Source organism: Solanum dulcamara, chromosome 12 (genome assembly GCF_947179165.1).
Source record: "Solanum dulcamara chromosome 12, daSolDulc1.2, whole genome shotgun sequence".
Classification (NCBI taxonomy): domain Eukaryota; kingdom Viridiplantae; phylum Streptophyta; class Magnoliopsida; order Solanales; family Solanaceae; genus Solanum; species Solanum dulcamara.
Window position 1 is genome coordinate 1,793,239 of NC_077248.1, and position 15,057 is coordinate 1,808,295.

General features: G+C 34.9%; 1 protein-coding gene and 1 long non-coding RNA gene across 3 annotated transcripts; both read left to right on the forward strand.

Annotated features, from left to right (window-relative positions):
* The first annotated feature begins 1,462 nt into the window (after window positions 1-1,462).
* Window positions 1,463-4,926, forward strand: LOC129877259 (uncharacterized). Its single transcript, XM_055952747.1, has 6 exons — window positions 1,463-1,983; window positions 3,019-3,125; window positions 3,422-3,530; window positions 3,658-3,819; window positions 3,892-4,065; window positions 4,656-4,926. Exons 1-6 carry the CDS (start codon window positions 1,657-1,659, stop codon window positions 4,683-4,685), a joined length of 909 nt encoding a protein of 302 aa, XP_055808722.1. The 5' UTR covers window positions 1,463-1,656; the 3' UTR covers window positions 4,686-4,926.
* Window positions 4,927-8,372: 3,446 nt separating this feature from the next.
* LOC129877567 (uncharacterized) lies at window positions 8,373-10,933 on the forward strand. Of its 2 annotated transcripts, none has more exons than XR_008763557.1 (3): window positions 8,373-8,579; window positions 9,493-9,543; window positions 10,633-10,933. It is a non-coding gene; the product is annotated as an uncharacterized LOC129877567 (long non-coding RNA). The 2 variants fall into 2 exon arrangements; XR_008763556.1 differs by lacking the exon at window positions 10,633-10,933 and adding an exon at window positions 10,112-10,626.
* The last annotated feature ends 4,124 nt before the right edge of the window (window positions 10,934-15,057 follow it).

The window sequence follows — 15,057 nt, forward strand, 5'->3', positions numbered from 1 at the left end:
TAGAAAATATAACAAAACATTTTAAAAAATAAATAAGTAAACTTCTAATATTTTCTTTCAAATAAAATCCGCGCATTGCGTGGATACTATACTAATCTAAAAGAAATTTAAAAGTGTCCTACATTGGTTATAAATTTGTGATTCGAAAGTTTCACCAATTAATAAAAGATTAAAAGCTTTTGGATATGCCAAAAGGGCCAATTGAGCTAAGCATCGTGATTCATGAGAAACTATTTAATATATCAATTAGAAGTTGTCTTTCGAAAATAATCTTTTTATTTTTATAATATAATGATAAAATCTACGTATATTCTATTATTTTCAAATCTCACTTGAAGAATTTCATTAAATATAATGTTATTGTTGTTGTTGATTACGTAAACATCTACAAAAACTTTGGCATAAATAAGTTAACTTATTGTAAAATTGCTAAGGTTTTCTTTTAGGCAAATGAGCATAATAAAATTACAAAGAAGGTATACACTTTTATTAGTTTCTTGACATGTGTATCAATATCATGTAATATACTCTATTACATAATGTAGAGGGTTAATTATCATTTTTTTCTATTCTTTTTTAATTTACAGAAATTTCTTAATTTGAATACATTAATTCAGTAATTTGGATATATTAATTCAGTAATTCGGATACATTAATTAGGTTTTATGTATCCGGAGATAACACTTAAAGCATGATACATTGAACATAGAGATAATTTATGAATCAAAATTAATGTATTCGGATTATTGAATTAATGTATCTGAATGGAAAAAAAAAAATTTTGAAATTTTTTGGAAATGAATGAAAGTAATGAAAAATATGATAAATAAAAGAGTGTAATTAGATAATTTTTTTTATTTGTATAATAATATTAATATTATTAAAATAGAATTACAAGTAAATAATTAGATACGAAAGAATAAAGCATGAGTTTATGCGAATGATTAATGTGGAGTGTTTATAATAACTTATAAATCACTTTTTTAAGAAATAAAATCATGCAATCATTATTTATTTAATGGAGTAACATAGTTTTATTTTACTGATACATTTTGTGTTTGGTTTATATCAATTAATGATGTATCATAAAAATGACTTATATATCAAATTGCAATGTATCAACATCATTCGTATATATCAAAAATCTGATTTTTTTTTAATAATTACCAAAAAAGTCAACATAAATTATAATTAAACTTTTTCATTATGAAATTTAAGTAAATTTTTTTTATATAGACAAAATCTTGAAAGTACACCAAGTAAATTCGCTACTATTCAATAACTTATATAAATCACACGAATAAAATAAATTACATTAAGTAAATTCGATGAGATAAGCTTAATTAGAAGGCCTTGACAAAAAATAATGGATGTCTAATTTTTTTAACGTCACACATGTTGCATCAACTCAGTCACCGATGCGACCGAGCCATGAGCGTTAAATAACCAACTTCACAGTTTCCACATTTCATTTTCTTTTCTTCTTCTTGGCTTTTCCCGTCCACTCTCCGTTCTTTCCAAAAAAAAAAAACAGATAGACAGATGAAGAGAGAAACAGAGACCCAGAAATAATTATCAAATAATTTTTTTTCCATATATATATAAAGCACCAAACGAAAACGAATTTTCATTTTCAAAAAAAAAAGATCGTCTCTAATGGCGTCAAGGACGAGGATAATCACCAGAGCATTCAGCAATTTAACCCACAAATCAAAGTTGCAGGTTCTCGGAAATGGGTTTTCTGGTTTGATTCGGGTCGACCCGAATGGAAGTCCGGTGTCGAATTGGGCGTCTTCATTTTCGACGGCCACCGCTTCAGTGGAAGCGCCGCCGTCGGCGGAGGGGCTTGGTGGGTCTAGGCTATTTGGGCTAGTGAAAGAGTATGAAGATTATAGAAGGGCTTTGTACGGTGGGCTTACACATAAGGCTCTTCTTGTTGATGCTGTGGGTACCCTTGTTATTCCATCTCAGCCCATGGCTCAGGTTAGATTTAGTGACAAATTTTGATACTCATTTCTAGTTTTAGACTTTTTTTTTGAATTTTTATTGATTTATATACTCTTCAAAAATATTGTGTTATGCATGTCGGATCGTTTAAAAGAAATGCATTTTTGGAGGATCTAACAGGGTACGATAACATATTTTGGGGAGTTGAAGCAACATAGTATTTGTATTCTCTTTTTCATACCTACTTTGATTTACCATACTTAGTCGAGAGTTTGCATACACTTTATACTTCCTAGGCACCACTTGTGCGATTGCACTGACTATGTTGTTAGTTGTTTTGGTATCTCTATTTGTTCTCCTTATGATGAATATTTTGTTAGTAATAATTTTTCTGGATCTACTAATATTGAAAATTGGGAAACTACAAACCAATTTGTTTCTGTTTGTAGTATATTGTATTCATTTGCTCTGCTTCTGATGAAAAATTTGTCCAAGAAATGAATTTTTGTGGATCTAATGAAAGGTTGAAGAACCAGAAAAGCTAGTTACTTTTTTTTTTCTTGCTTGTCTATGATGTACTCTCTCTAATTGAAAACATCATCAAAGTTCCTCCGTTTTAATTTATGTGGCACTGTTTGACTGGGATTGAACTTTATAAATGAAAGAAACACTTTTGAAACTTGTCGGTCTAAATTGTCTCTGAATATAAAAAAAGTGATATTCTTTTGGAACAAACTAATAAGGAAAGTGTGTCAGATAAATCGGATTTATCTGAACAAAGGGTGTAATATTTTGTTTCTTGATCCACTGTTTACGGCTTACACACTGTCTCATTCTGTGATGTTGTGTTTGAATAATTTGAATACTTTTTTGATCTTTTGGTGTTTCTCTCTGTGTATGTATGTGTGTACACATATTATTTACATTATTCTGTCCCTTTCATTATGGGCATAGCAAAATTCCTAACTTTTTTCCCCTTAAATGACTTCTTAAGCATATTAATTGTTGCTTTTATGGACTTATCTCTGTTTGTTCTTGTTCACAATTTTTTAACCATATTGGATGTTGTAGATTTACAGGCAAATTGGTGAGAAGTACGGGGTGGAGTATTCCGAAGATGAGATATTGAAACGATACAGATGGGCTTATGAGCAGCCTTGGGGTAGATCTAGGCTCAGGTATCTTGTTTTGAACCACTTATTATCTTACTTATTGGTTGTAAATTGTAATTTATATCTGTAGTAACTTGCTTCCTTGTTGATATTTTGTCTTAATTGTTCGTAAAGAACAACATCAGTCACTGCTAACCATATTCTGCTTAAATTCATTGCTGTTTAGCGTGTGTTCATTCCTATGTGATATGTTTGCTGTTGAAATTCAAGACCACATTCCTTTTACATCTCATGACCGGATCCTATTTTGAGATTATTTAAGTTATTTATAATTTGCTAAATTTCTCGTCTACATATTGCAGATATGTTAATGATGGAAGACCATTTTGGAAACATATAGTTAGTGCTTCGACTGGCTGTTCTGACACTCAGTACTTTGAGGAGCTGTATAACTATTATACTACTGAAAAGGTTCTCTCACTTTGAATTACCATTTCTGTTGACAGCAAATTGGTTTATTCTTCGAGTTGACAACAGAACATCTCAACTACTAAGATGGCACTCAATAATTTTACTTTCATTTGTCATTCTTCATTAGGCTTGGCATCTTTGCGATCCAGATGCCGAAAAGGTATTCCAGGCCCTTAGAGCGGCAGGAGTAAAATTGGCTATAGTGTCGAATTTTGACACCAGATTGAGACCAGTGTTGAGGGCTTTGAACTGTGATCACTGGTTTGATGCCGTAGCTGTTTCAGCGGAGGTAATGTGTTTGTCGTCTTTCCTTTTTGTACTATCTGATCCAATAGCTGATATTCTTTTTGGCTTTTAACAGGTAGAAGCAGAGAAGCCTAATCCAACAATATTCTTAAAAGCTTGCGAGTTACTAGGAGTAAATCCAGATGATGCTGTTCATGTAGGCGATGATCGTAGAAATGACATTTGGGGTGCTAGAGGTGCAGGTTGTGATGCCTGGCTGTGGGGAAGTGATGTTATCTCCTTCAAAGAGGTATTTTCACCATAACTTGATTTATTTGGTTAAGTTACTGAACAAAAGGGGGAAAACAAAGATCTGGTAACAAGAATTTGATTTAAATTTCCGGCATATAATGGCCGGCAAACACTTCTATGATGGGCAAGAGTTTCCAATACCACTATGATGGGCAAGAGTTTCCAATACCATCTTTCTACTGCATTAATGTGATCAGAACGGGAGTCTTAGCGTAACCGGTAAAGTTGTTGCCATGTACCATTCTGGTCACGGGTTCGAGCTTTAAAAACCTCTTGCAGAAATGTAGGGTAAGACTGCGTATAATAAACCCTTGTGGTCCAGCCTTTCCCTGGACCCTGCGCATAGCGGAAGCTTAGTGCACTGAGCTGCCCTTTTACTGCATTATTGTGATCTCTCTATGGTTAGATTTTAAGTTGGCATGCCTCGTGACATTCACCACGTTTTCTAACTCATCTTGGTACAACCAAATGCATTGGTCGCGATTCACAAGAATACTTTTCATTTGTAGTTGCACTAAATTCTTAGCTTCGACTGAGCCCAATCTTTCGCCTGAAACTGTTGTGTGACCTGATATTTGTCTCGTGCAGGTTGCTCAGAGAATAGGCGTTGAGGTCTGAAGGGGTAGTATTAGTAGATGCTTTCGTTGTGTAAAAAGCCGCTTCTTGTGTAGAAATCTCCTCATAATCCAATGTATGTATATGTTCTGCTTTTGTAATCAGTATGAGAGATATCACCAAGGCCTTTGTAGGTGGCAATGTTTAGTGTGTGTGAATAAACAGGCTGTAGAACTTTGGTTTCTCAATGCCATATTTTTGTAGCCTCTTTTGTGTATGTTGGAGTAAGCTGTTTTTCTATGCATCTTTTAATTTTAGAAGTTGATCTAACAACCGACGAAAACTTCACTTTGTTTCCTCAGCCTTTTACTTCTAATAGGTCATGAACTAGAATTATTCTTAATGAGTTCATAAGTGATCCTAGTTTTTACATCGGGTAGGATAAAGATCAAAGATTTTGAGCGATCGATCATGCAAAACAACTCAAAAAATAAAGAAGTATTGTTAATTTCTTTATGCTCGTTCCAAGCTTGAGGTACCATTAGTATAAATAAGAATTTCTTTTGTTATGTGATTTCTTCTTCATACTTAGAAATACATTTTGTGCTACAATCCTTTCTAATAGAAAAGGATCCTATGATCCTAATTCCTAAACCAAAAGGCGGATCTAATTGATTTACTGTTTACTGTCTATAAGATCTCGTGCATTGAAATCCACAATTATAAATCCGAATCCATTAGTATGAAATATTTTCTTTTCCAAGTGAATTCACCTAAGATATGAAAGAGTGAAAAATAACTAAAAGTTGGGTCCATAATCTTTCAAGCATTTTCCTCCTCTTTATTTTCTTCCTCTTTATTCTTGGCCTCTTGTTGTTCTTTCCTCTTCGTATGAATAAAATCAAAGGAAACTTACATAAATATACAATATTAAGAAAATATTTATCATCTATAGCAATAAAAAAAAAATCTACTGAACACTTATAATACATTTATAATACAGTTTTAATACATATTGTAGAGAACTATTTATAAAACATATATAATACAAGTTTTATAGATGGATAATACATTTATCACATATTTTAATAGACTTGTAATACATTATGTCGGTTTTTTACTACACAAACATAATATATATTTTAAAACACTTATAATACATTTATATTATATGCATAATTCACTTTTAATACAAGTGTAGATTTATTATAATATTGCTATGTATTGCTATAAACGGTAATAAATAAAAAATATCGCTAAAATCAGTAATTAATTTTTAAAAAGCAGTCAATCAAATAATTTTTTCTAAAATCAATCAATCCTTTAAGTGAAACTTCAACTTCATCACCCTTCATCAGTTGCTCCGCCACCTCTGCTAGTGTCACCGACGTCTTTCCAATCACTTCCTCGATTTCTTTAAACAATGAATGCTGTTATATACCACCAAGGTAATTTTCAGCAAGAAGTTTGAAGCCATAAGGAGTACAATATGCCATGTGAATGTGCATGTCCATTCGTCCTGGTCGCAACAATGCAGGATCGAGTTTTTCTATGTGATTTGTTGTGAAAATTATAATCCTTTGATCTCCACAACTCGATCATAAACCATCAATGAAATTTAATAATCCAGACAATGTTATTTGTAACAACATTAAAAATGTTAGTAATTGACTTGTAAGCAGAGGCGAAACTAGAATTTTTCCATCAAGGGTATTCGAAATATAATGAAGAAATCAAGGAATTCAAAAGCTACTATATACATAAAAACAAGTTTGACCATACGCTAAAAAAATAGGATTTAGCGACGGATAAATTCGATATCTAAACAACAAAAATCTAGCTAATCCTATTTAGAGAAAGATTATTGAGTTAAGAAATCAAGCTGATGTAACCACAGGTAGTTAGTTATAACTAAGTTTGTTAGAGAGTGGTTAAAAGTTAGTTATGCAAATAGAGTGCCAGCTAATGTGACTGTGCTGTAAGTTGTTAGATTGATTAAGTATATAAATAACTCCTATGTGAGATACTTCAGAAGATGCATAAGCATTGAGATATTTTCAGATTCTTCTTCCTCTCTCAAACTTCCTTTTCCTAGCTAGAAGATCTCCCGTTATGGAGATCAACATGGTATCAGAGCTCCGATCAAAAGTTATCACTGTCTAAGAAGTTGTAATCATTGATCGAGCATCGATTCAACAAAAGCTCAGTGAGAAGAAGAAAAATCAGATCACAGTGAGATCATCAATGGCGATAGAAGATGCGTTTGTAGCTCCAAGTTCAACCGCAACTGGTAACACTGGTAGAGTTGAGATAGATCATAATCATCCCTTGTATTTACATCCAAATGATACTCCAGGTAGCTCTCTTATCTCTTTACAACCTACTGGTTCTGAAAAGTATGCACTCTGGAGTCAATCTATGGCACTAGAATTGTTAGGCAAGAGTAAGTTAGGATTTGTTGATGGTAGGCATACCAAGGATAAGTTTGATGTATCATTACATAAGCAGTGGGAGAGGGTAAATGCTGTAGTGTTATCGTGGATCATGGATGTTGTTAGAAAGGAACTGTTAAGTAGCATAATCTATGCTTCGAATGCTCACAAAGTATGGCTCGATATGAAGGAAAGATTTGATACTGTGAATGGATCGAGAGTATTCTTTCTGCATAGAAAAATTGTTACACTGTCTCAAGGAACTATGGCAATTTTTGATTACTTCTCGAGGTTGAGAACTTTGTGGGATAAGTTTGATGCAATCATGCCTTACCCAAGGTGTAGCTGTCCTGAGTCATGGAATTACTCTCAACATTATGGATATCAAAGACTTCTGCAGTTTCTAATGAGCCTAATTGAAACATATGCTCAGTGTAGAAGTCAAATTTTGATGATGTCTCCTATTCCAACACTCAACAAAGCCTACTCCATGGTCATAAATCATGAAAGTCAAAGATCATTGGCCAGTTCATCACAAGTAGGACAAGTTGCTGAAGCCTTAGAATGAGCAACTTTCTTCAGTCATAAGGGAGGTCCTAGCTCCAGATTTAGAGGAAACAATGGGAAATGAGTGGTCATGGGATCTCGAAATAACTATGATAAATGAGGCATGAACAGTGGAAGTAATTTCCCAAATTCAACTTCTGGCAGACAACCCTCTAATAGTGGGTGTCAAACCACAGAAGAAGAGTTCTTAGAATTTGAATTTTGCAGCTACAATGGACACACCAAGGAGAACTGCTACAAGCTGATTAGGTATCCTCTTGATTGGCCAAAGTCTAAGAAAAAAGAGACAAGTCAATATGCAAACCAAGCAAATCAAACTATATCTAATGTTCTATTTTTTCCAGACTTTAAATGTTATGACCCGTATTTTTCACATTAGGACAATTTGGGGATAATGGTAATAAATCAAGGGCAAGGCTATGTTTGACCTTGTTGGATACAAAATTCTTATGACTAAATTGAGATGTGGAAATATTGGAAATTTGTTAAGGGTAAAAATTGAAATTTCTCATGTGGAAATACCATAAAAGATTAAGGACAAAATTGGAATTTCACATGTGGAAATACCATAAAAGTTTAGGGGTAAAATTGGAATTTTACATATGGAAATACTATAAAAGGTTAAGGGCAAAGGTGGAATTTCAACTTGGAAATATTAGAAAAGGTGAGGGGCAAAATGGTAATTTCACATGGGAGCCTCTTAGTCATAAAATCCTAGAGATTTCTAGACATTTTGAGAGAGTTTGAAGAAGAGAACTTAAGCCAAAAAAATGGAGAGAAAATCGGCTAAGAGGGAGAAAAATTAACCCTTCAAATTTCATCCCCAAAAATTATAATTTTCTAGTATTCCTACTAAATCAAGGGTCCTCTATAACATGGTAAATTTATTTTGGAAGATAGAAGGCTTGTTTGGTTGATTTGGGGCTTTGATTAAGTGAAGAAGTTAGAAGAAAAAAAGGTAAGAATTAATTTCTTTTTATTATGTTATGAAGGTTGTTTATGTTGTAGTATGTGGAGATGTGTAAAATTTATGAAAATATGGAAGTTTTCATGGTGGGTTTTACATATGTATAAATCCATGTATATGAAGATTGTGGGGGAAGATGAATTAAATTTTTGTGTAGTATTTTTGTGTAGTATTTTTGTGTAGTATTTGTATAGTAGTTATGATAGTTATTTGATGTTGAAAATGGAAGTTGGATGAAATTTATTGAAGTTGGAAATATGGGTTAGGTGATGTAATTGGAAAAAAATTAAGTTTGTATAATTTGTTAGTTGTGGTTATGATTTTGGGGATATAAATGAAGTTTAAATGGTGTAAGATGGTATTAAACTAGTTTGTAGGAATTATGTATTTTGAGTATGATATTATAAGAATATGGAGGTAAATTATTAAAAGTATGGAGTGTTGTTGTTGGTTGTGAAGTTGAAAGAAGGAAATGAATTTGATTATGAAGTTGGAGGAAGAAAATGAATTATAATAGTTTTGTTGCATTTATGGAATTTTTGGGTGAAATATGGAATTGATGAATATTGGATAGCTTACTTGGAATACTTTTCACTTATGTTGAAATGAGTTGAAATTAATTATGAACATGAAATATTCATATTTATTTGGAAATGCAAAGTTTGGTTGAAAGTTGTTGCACTAATTGGAAAATTACATCAATTTATGTTATGGTGTGTTTAAGTTGATTATTGATGGAATTGGTGTTGATGTTGTCTTGGTTGTTGATATTGTGGCCGAGTTATAATCTCGGGGTTGTCATATATATAGGGGAGATGCTGCCGAAATTTTTGTAGGCAAGTATTGGAAAAATTGAGTTCTTAAAGTCTTATGAATAGTAATTGGTAAATGTGACCAATTGTAGATTTTGGAGGAAACGGGAATTGAATTTGGACAACCGTAAAACGTCAAAAAGGTATGTAAAGCTTTACATTTTCTTCTCTTGGCATGTCCTAGATGTAATAGGAGTTAATACGAACCTCGAGAATCACTCAACTCTTTGAAATCGACGCTCAAAAATTTCCCTTTTCTATTCAATAGAATTGAATTAGGTAATTATGAATAGTTTTGGAAAAATTGTCTAAACTTCTAGATTTTGCACAAATGAATTCTGAATACCTTGAAACTCTTCTAAATAATGTTATGAAGTCTAACGCACGTGATTTGTATACGCCACCTCATTTGACCGAGGTGGGCCCCACTATTCTGAATTTTTCTTCGTTATTCCGTTTGAATTACGGTAGGTAGAATTTGAAAGAAACTCTTTGCTATGCTTCCTAATATTATATGAATAATTATTCCGATAATTCCCATAATATATTTGGAAGTACGGAGATAATTTGGAAAATACTATTTTTACGTAGACTATTGTGATATTGGAAGTACTTGTACTATTATTATTATTCAAGTTTCCTTTTATGATTTGTTATCGAAATTATGCAATCGAGTCTGTATAAATGTTTTGTAATTTAAATTGCATTTAGTTTCTCACTACTCCACTCGTGGATGCCTCAATGCTTCTTTCACTGAGCCTGGGCCAGGATATGTTTTCGTGCGTATTTCTCTGCATTGTTCGCCGTGTCCCGACGTGAGGGGGCAGGTATGACATGTACATGGGGTGGTAAATGTTATGCCACGGAGTTATGCTGTGCCATGTACATATATGTTTGTTATATGATATGATTTGATATGGCCATCTGATATGATATGATTTGTTACGGAGATATTCCCTACTCTGGTGTTATGATGTGCTGTGGCGCCAATGACAGGAGGGTGACCACGTTTTGTTCACCGAGTCCCATAAAATGGGGCCGGATACGGCATATGTATTTGCATATATGATTTGGGATTACGAAAAGTATTTTGAAATTCTAAACATTTATTTTATTTTTTGCACATATTATTCAGATTATGATTTTATTTATTACAATTCATGCTTTACATATTCGGTACATTTTTCGTACTGACCCCCTTTCTTCGGGGGGGCTGCGTTACATGCCCGCAGGTACCGAAGTTCGATTTGCTGATTCACCTGTTTAGGATATTTGCTGCGTCGTTGACAGTGCTCCCTTGTTCGGAGCTTGTATTTTGATACTGACTTTATCTCTGTATATTTGGATATGTTGGTCTGGGGTACGACGGGGCCTTTTCCCGTCATATGACTATGCTATCATCTGTAGAGGTCTGTAGACAGTGTTATGTTGTGGGTTTTATATATATGGTTTGGATTTTTGTGTGTTTTGTGACAACCTTTCAACTCTCGTGCGTATATCTACTTTTATGATATATTTAGCAATTTCTACTAATCACTACATTTGTTTATTTAAAAAAAAAGACTAATTTGGGATAAGGGTACGTTTGGGTGCTCAAAATTGGGCACTAGTCACGGCCTACGGGATTGGATCGTGACATTAAATTTAACATGTTGTCTGTCTCCAAATTGACTAAAGAATTGCAACGCTCAGTGAGAATCTTTCCTGACTTCTGCATATTTCATGATCTCTATACTGGTATGGTGAAGGGGATTGGTATAGAGGATCAAGGTCTATACATCCTAAAGGGAAGCTCCTTGAGTGAAATTCCCACAGCTCAATTAGTATGCAAACATAGTTGAACAAGTTACTGATTCTAGTAGTCTCTAGCATAGAAGATTGGGCCATGCTCCTTTGGAGGTAATCAAGAAGCATGGAAGTCTTAGACATTTATAGCATGAAGGACCTATATGCACTATTTGTCCTCTAGCAAAACATACCAAACTACATTTTTCCCTCAGTTGTTCTAGCACTAAATCTACATTTGATCTGTTGCATTGTGATATCTGGGGTCCCTATAGAGTCACTACTCACAATAGCAAAAGGTTCTTTGTCACACTGGTATATGATTTTACTAGATTTATTTGATTGTTTTTTATTCAATTCAAGTCTAAAATTTTAGGTGTACTGAAGAACTTTCTCACAAGAATAAATAACTTGTTCTTTAAATCTGTCAAAGTATTAAGAACTGACAATGGCTGTGATTTTTTTAGCAATGAATTTCAATATCTTATGTCCACTCTTGGCATTCTATATCAAAGTTATTGTCTCTATACTCTCCAGCAGAATGAAGTAGTAGAAAGGAAGCACATGACCATTTTAGGCATAACTAGATTCTTTAGATTTCAAGCTAGTGTTCCTCTAAAGTTCTGGGAGAGTGTGTTACCTCAACTGTGTATATTCTCAACAAAACTCCTTCTAAGATATTGCATTTCAAGTCTCCATTTGAACTCTTGTATGGTCATCCTCCATCCCTTTCCCACTTCAGAGTTTTTGGTTGTCTTAGCTATGCTTCCACAACTAATTCTTTAGATAACTTTGTAGCTAGATCTGTCCCAAGAATCCTTATGTGGTATTCTTTAACTCAGAAAAGGTAAATCATATATGATTTTCACTCCAAAACTTTCTTTGTTAGGAGGAATATAGTATAACAGGAATCTATATTTCCCTTCCTTCATGCTAAGTCTTTTGGCACTCAACTCTTTCCTGTCATAGAGCTTCCTGATTTCAACAGTCTTATAGTCTCCTCTTTCTAACCTTATCTTCCATGATACAGTCCAGGGGGAGCCTTCTTCTGAGTCTTCTCCTCCATCCAGTTCTCCTATCCAATCATCTAGTCCTTTCCTACCTTTACCTCTTGTCCCTCCTCCTGAACCCAGGAAGTCATCAGAGTCAAACATTCACCAACTTGGATGAATGATTTTATGACCACCAGTTCCTCAAAGTCCTGTGCCTATCATTGTCATCCTATGTCACTCACTCTAATCTATCTCCATCCTAGCAACATGCTTTATCTGTGTAGTCATCTATTCTTGAGCCTACTTCCTTTAAACAAGCATCTAAAGACCCTTCCTGGATCAATGCTATGAAATTGGAAATTGCTGCTCTAGAAGACAATCACACCTGGACTATTGTAGATCTCCCATATGGTAAAACACCTATTGGATGCAAATGGATATACAAGTGAAATACAAGGCATCAGGAGAAGTTGAAAGGTATAAAGCAAAACTTGTGAAAAAGGGATATAGTTAACAAACAAGTTTAGACTATTCAGAAACCTTCTCTCCTGTTACTAAGATGGTTACTGTCAGGTCACTTGTAGATCTTGATGCTTCTAATCAATGGTCTATATATCAAATGGATGTGCATAATGCATTTCTCAATGGTGATCTGTTAGAAGAAGTGTATATGCATATTCCTAAAGGGTTTGCTAGACAAGGGGAGTCTATGAAGGTCTACAAACTCCACAAATCTCTGTATGGACTCAAGCAGGTCCCAAGACAGTGGAACATGAAACCTACTGATGCTCTCATTCAGATGGGATTCACTCAAGAGTCACTATGATTACTCCCTATTCACAAAAAAATTAGATGGACAGCTAGTGATCATCTTAGTATATGTTGATGATTTGTTGGTCATTGGTAACAACCAGGACATGATCATTCAAGCAAGGGAAGATTTGAAGAACAAATTCAAAATGAAAGATCTTGGAGAATTTAAGTTCTTTTTAGGAATTGAAGTGGTCAGATCACAGGAAGGAATAGTAATGTGTCAAAAGAAGTATGCCTTAGAACTAGTGGCAGAAACTGGACTGAGTGGGGAAAAACCAGCTAGTACTCCACTTGTGGTGAATCAAAATCTCAATTCTGTAGAATATGCCAAGTATATACCAAATAAAAGAACAGTTGATGATAATGTTCTAGAGGATCCAACAATATATCAGAGGCTAGTGGGAAGACTATTGTATCTTACAATGACCAAACCTGATATAACATTTGTAGTTTAAGTTCTCAGCCAATACATGCATGCTCCTAAGAAATCTCACATGGAATCTGCTCTTAGAGTGTTGAGATATATCAAAGGTACTTCTGGACTAGGACTGTTAATACCAGCTAAAAGAACCAATCAACTCTATGTATATTGTGACTCAGACTGGGTGTTTGTCTTGAGACTAGAAGGTCAGTTACCGGCTATCTAGTAAGGTTTGGTGGAGCCTTAGTATCCTAGAAGTCTAAGAAACAAGAGACTGTGTCTAGAAGCTCAGCAGAAGCTGAGTTCAGAAGCTTGGCAACTTGCATTGCAGAACTTACTGGTTGATAGGACTATTCAAAGAGTTAGGAGTTCAAGTTCAACAACCTATAGAGCTAATGTGTGACAGCAAGACTGCTATTCAGATAGCTGTAAATCCCATATTCCATGACAGAACTAAGTACATTGACATTGATTGTCACTTTGAGAGAAAGAATCAGTCAAGGAATTGTTAGGACTAATCATGTGCCTACTGAAGAACAATTAGTAGATGTGCTCACAAAAGGATTAGGAAGGCATCAACATGAATACTGTCACGACCCAATTTCATAGGTCATGATGACACCTACTATAACCCTCTAGTAGGTAAGCCAACCCGTTAACCCGGAACTTCAAGTAATGTGTTTGAAGGCAAAAACTATATAAGAGCATTGAATTATAAAAGTAAACAGAATGAATAAGCGGAAGTAAATCAAAACATGTTTTAAACAACTAAAGATCCCTCCTAGAACCTGGAAGTCACAAGTACAGAGTTGCTACAAAATAAAATACGAGTACAAGTCCCGAAAGTGGACCAAAAAGATATAAAACAACTGGCTAGTCTCAGAAGGCAAAAGACGGGCCATCTATGCTGAAGGAGACAAGAATGATCTAAAAACGCCAAGTACTCACCCTAGTCTCCGAAGTTGACTGCAACAGGCTCGATTTATCCACGGCGATAGCTGGTACTCGGTCCTGCATCACGAAAGTAGATGCAGAGTGTAGTATGAGTACCAAGACAACAGGTACCCAGTAGGCATCATAGGCCGACTGAGCAGAAAAGGTAAAAACAATATGAAAAAGAAGAATAGCCTAAATAGGAGTCAACATAAGCATCAAAAGGGAAAAAAGTAGTACCTATGAAAACTACAGCTAACTATACCCAACTGGGCCCCCATAAGCCCAACCGGGACACTCGTGCGCAAGTTAAATAAAAACTCGGACGAACCCCCATAAGCCCGTCGAGTACACAGAATAGCTATAACTACCAAGGCTAGGAACCAAGAATCTGCGATGTTAGGAGCCGAAGTATTATATCATTTCCAAACCCAGAATCTCTAAGAGTTAATCGATCTAGTGGTGACTTAGGGGTCGAGGCTGGGACTGGGACCCAGAGGCTCACCCGAATGTTCAAAGTGGTCAAGGCCAGGACTGGGTACCCGGATGCTTGCCATAATACATAAGTACAGTCAAGGTCGGGACTGGGAACCCGGATGCTCGCCGTAACACATCGATATGATCGAGGCCAGGACTGGATACCAAGATGCTCGTCATACTAGCAAGTCGGCGAAGGCCGGGGCTGGGTACCCGGATGCTCCCCAATAATTCAG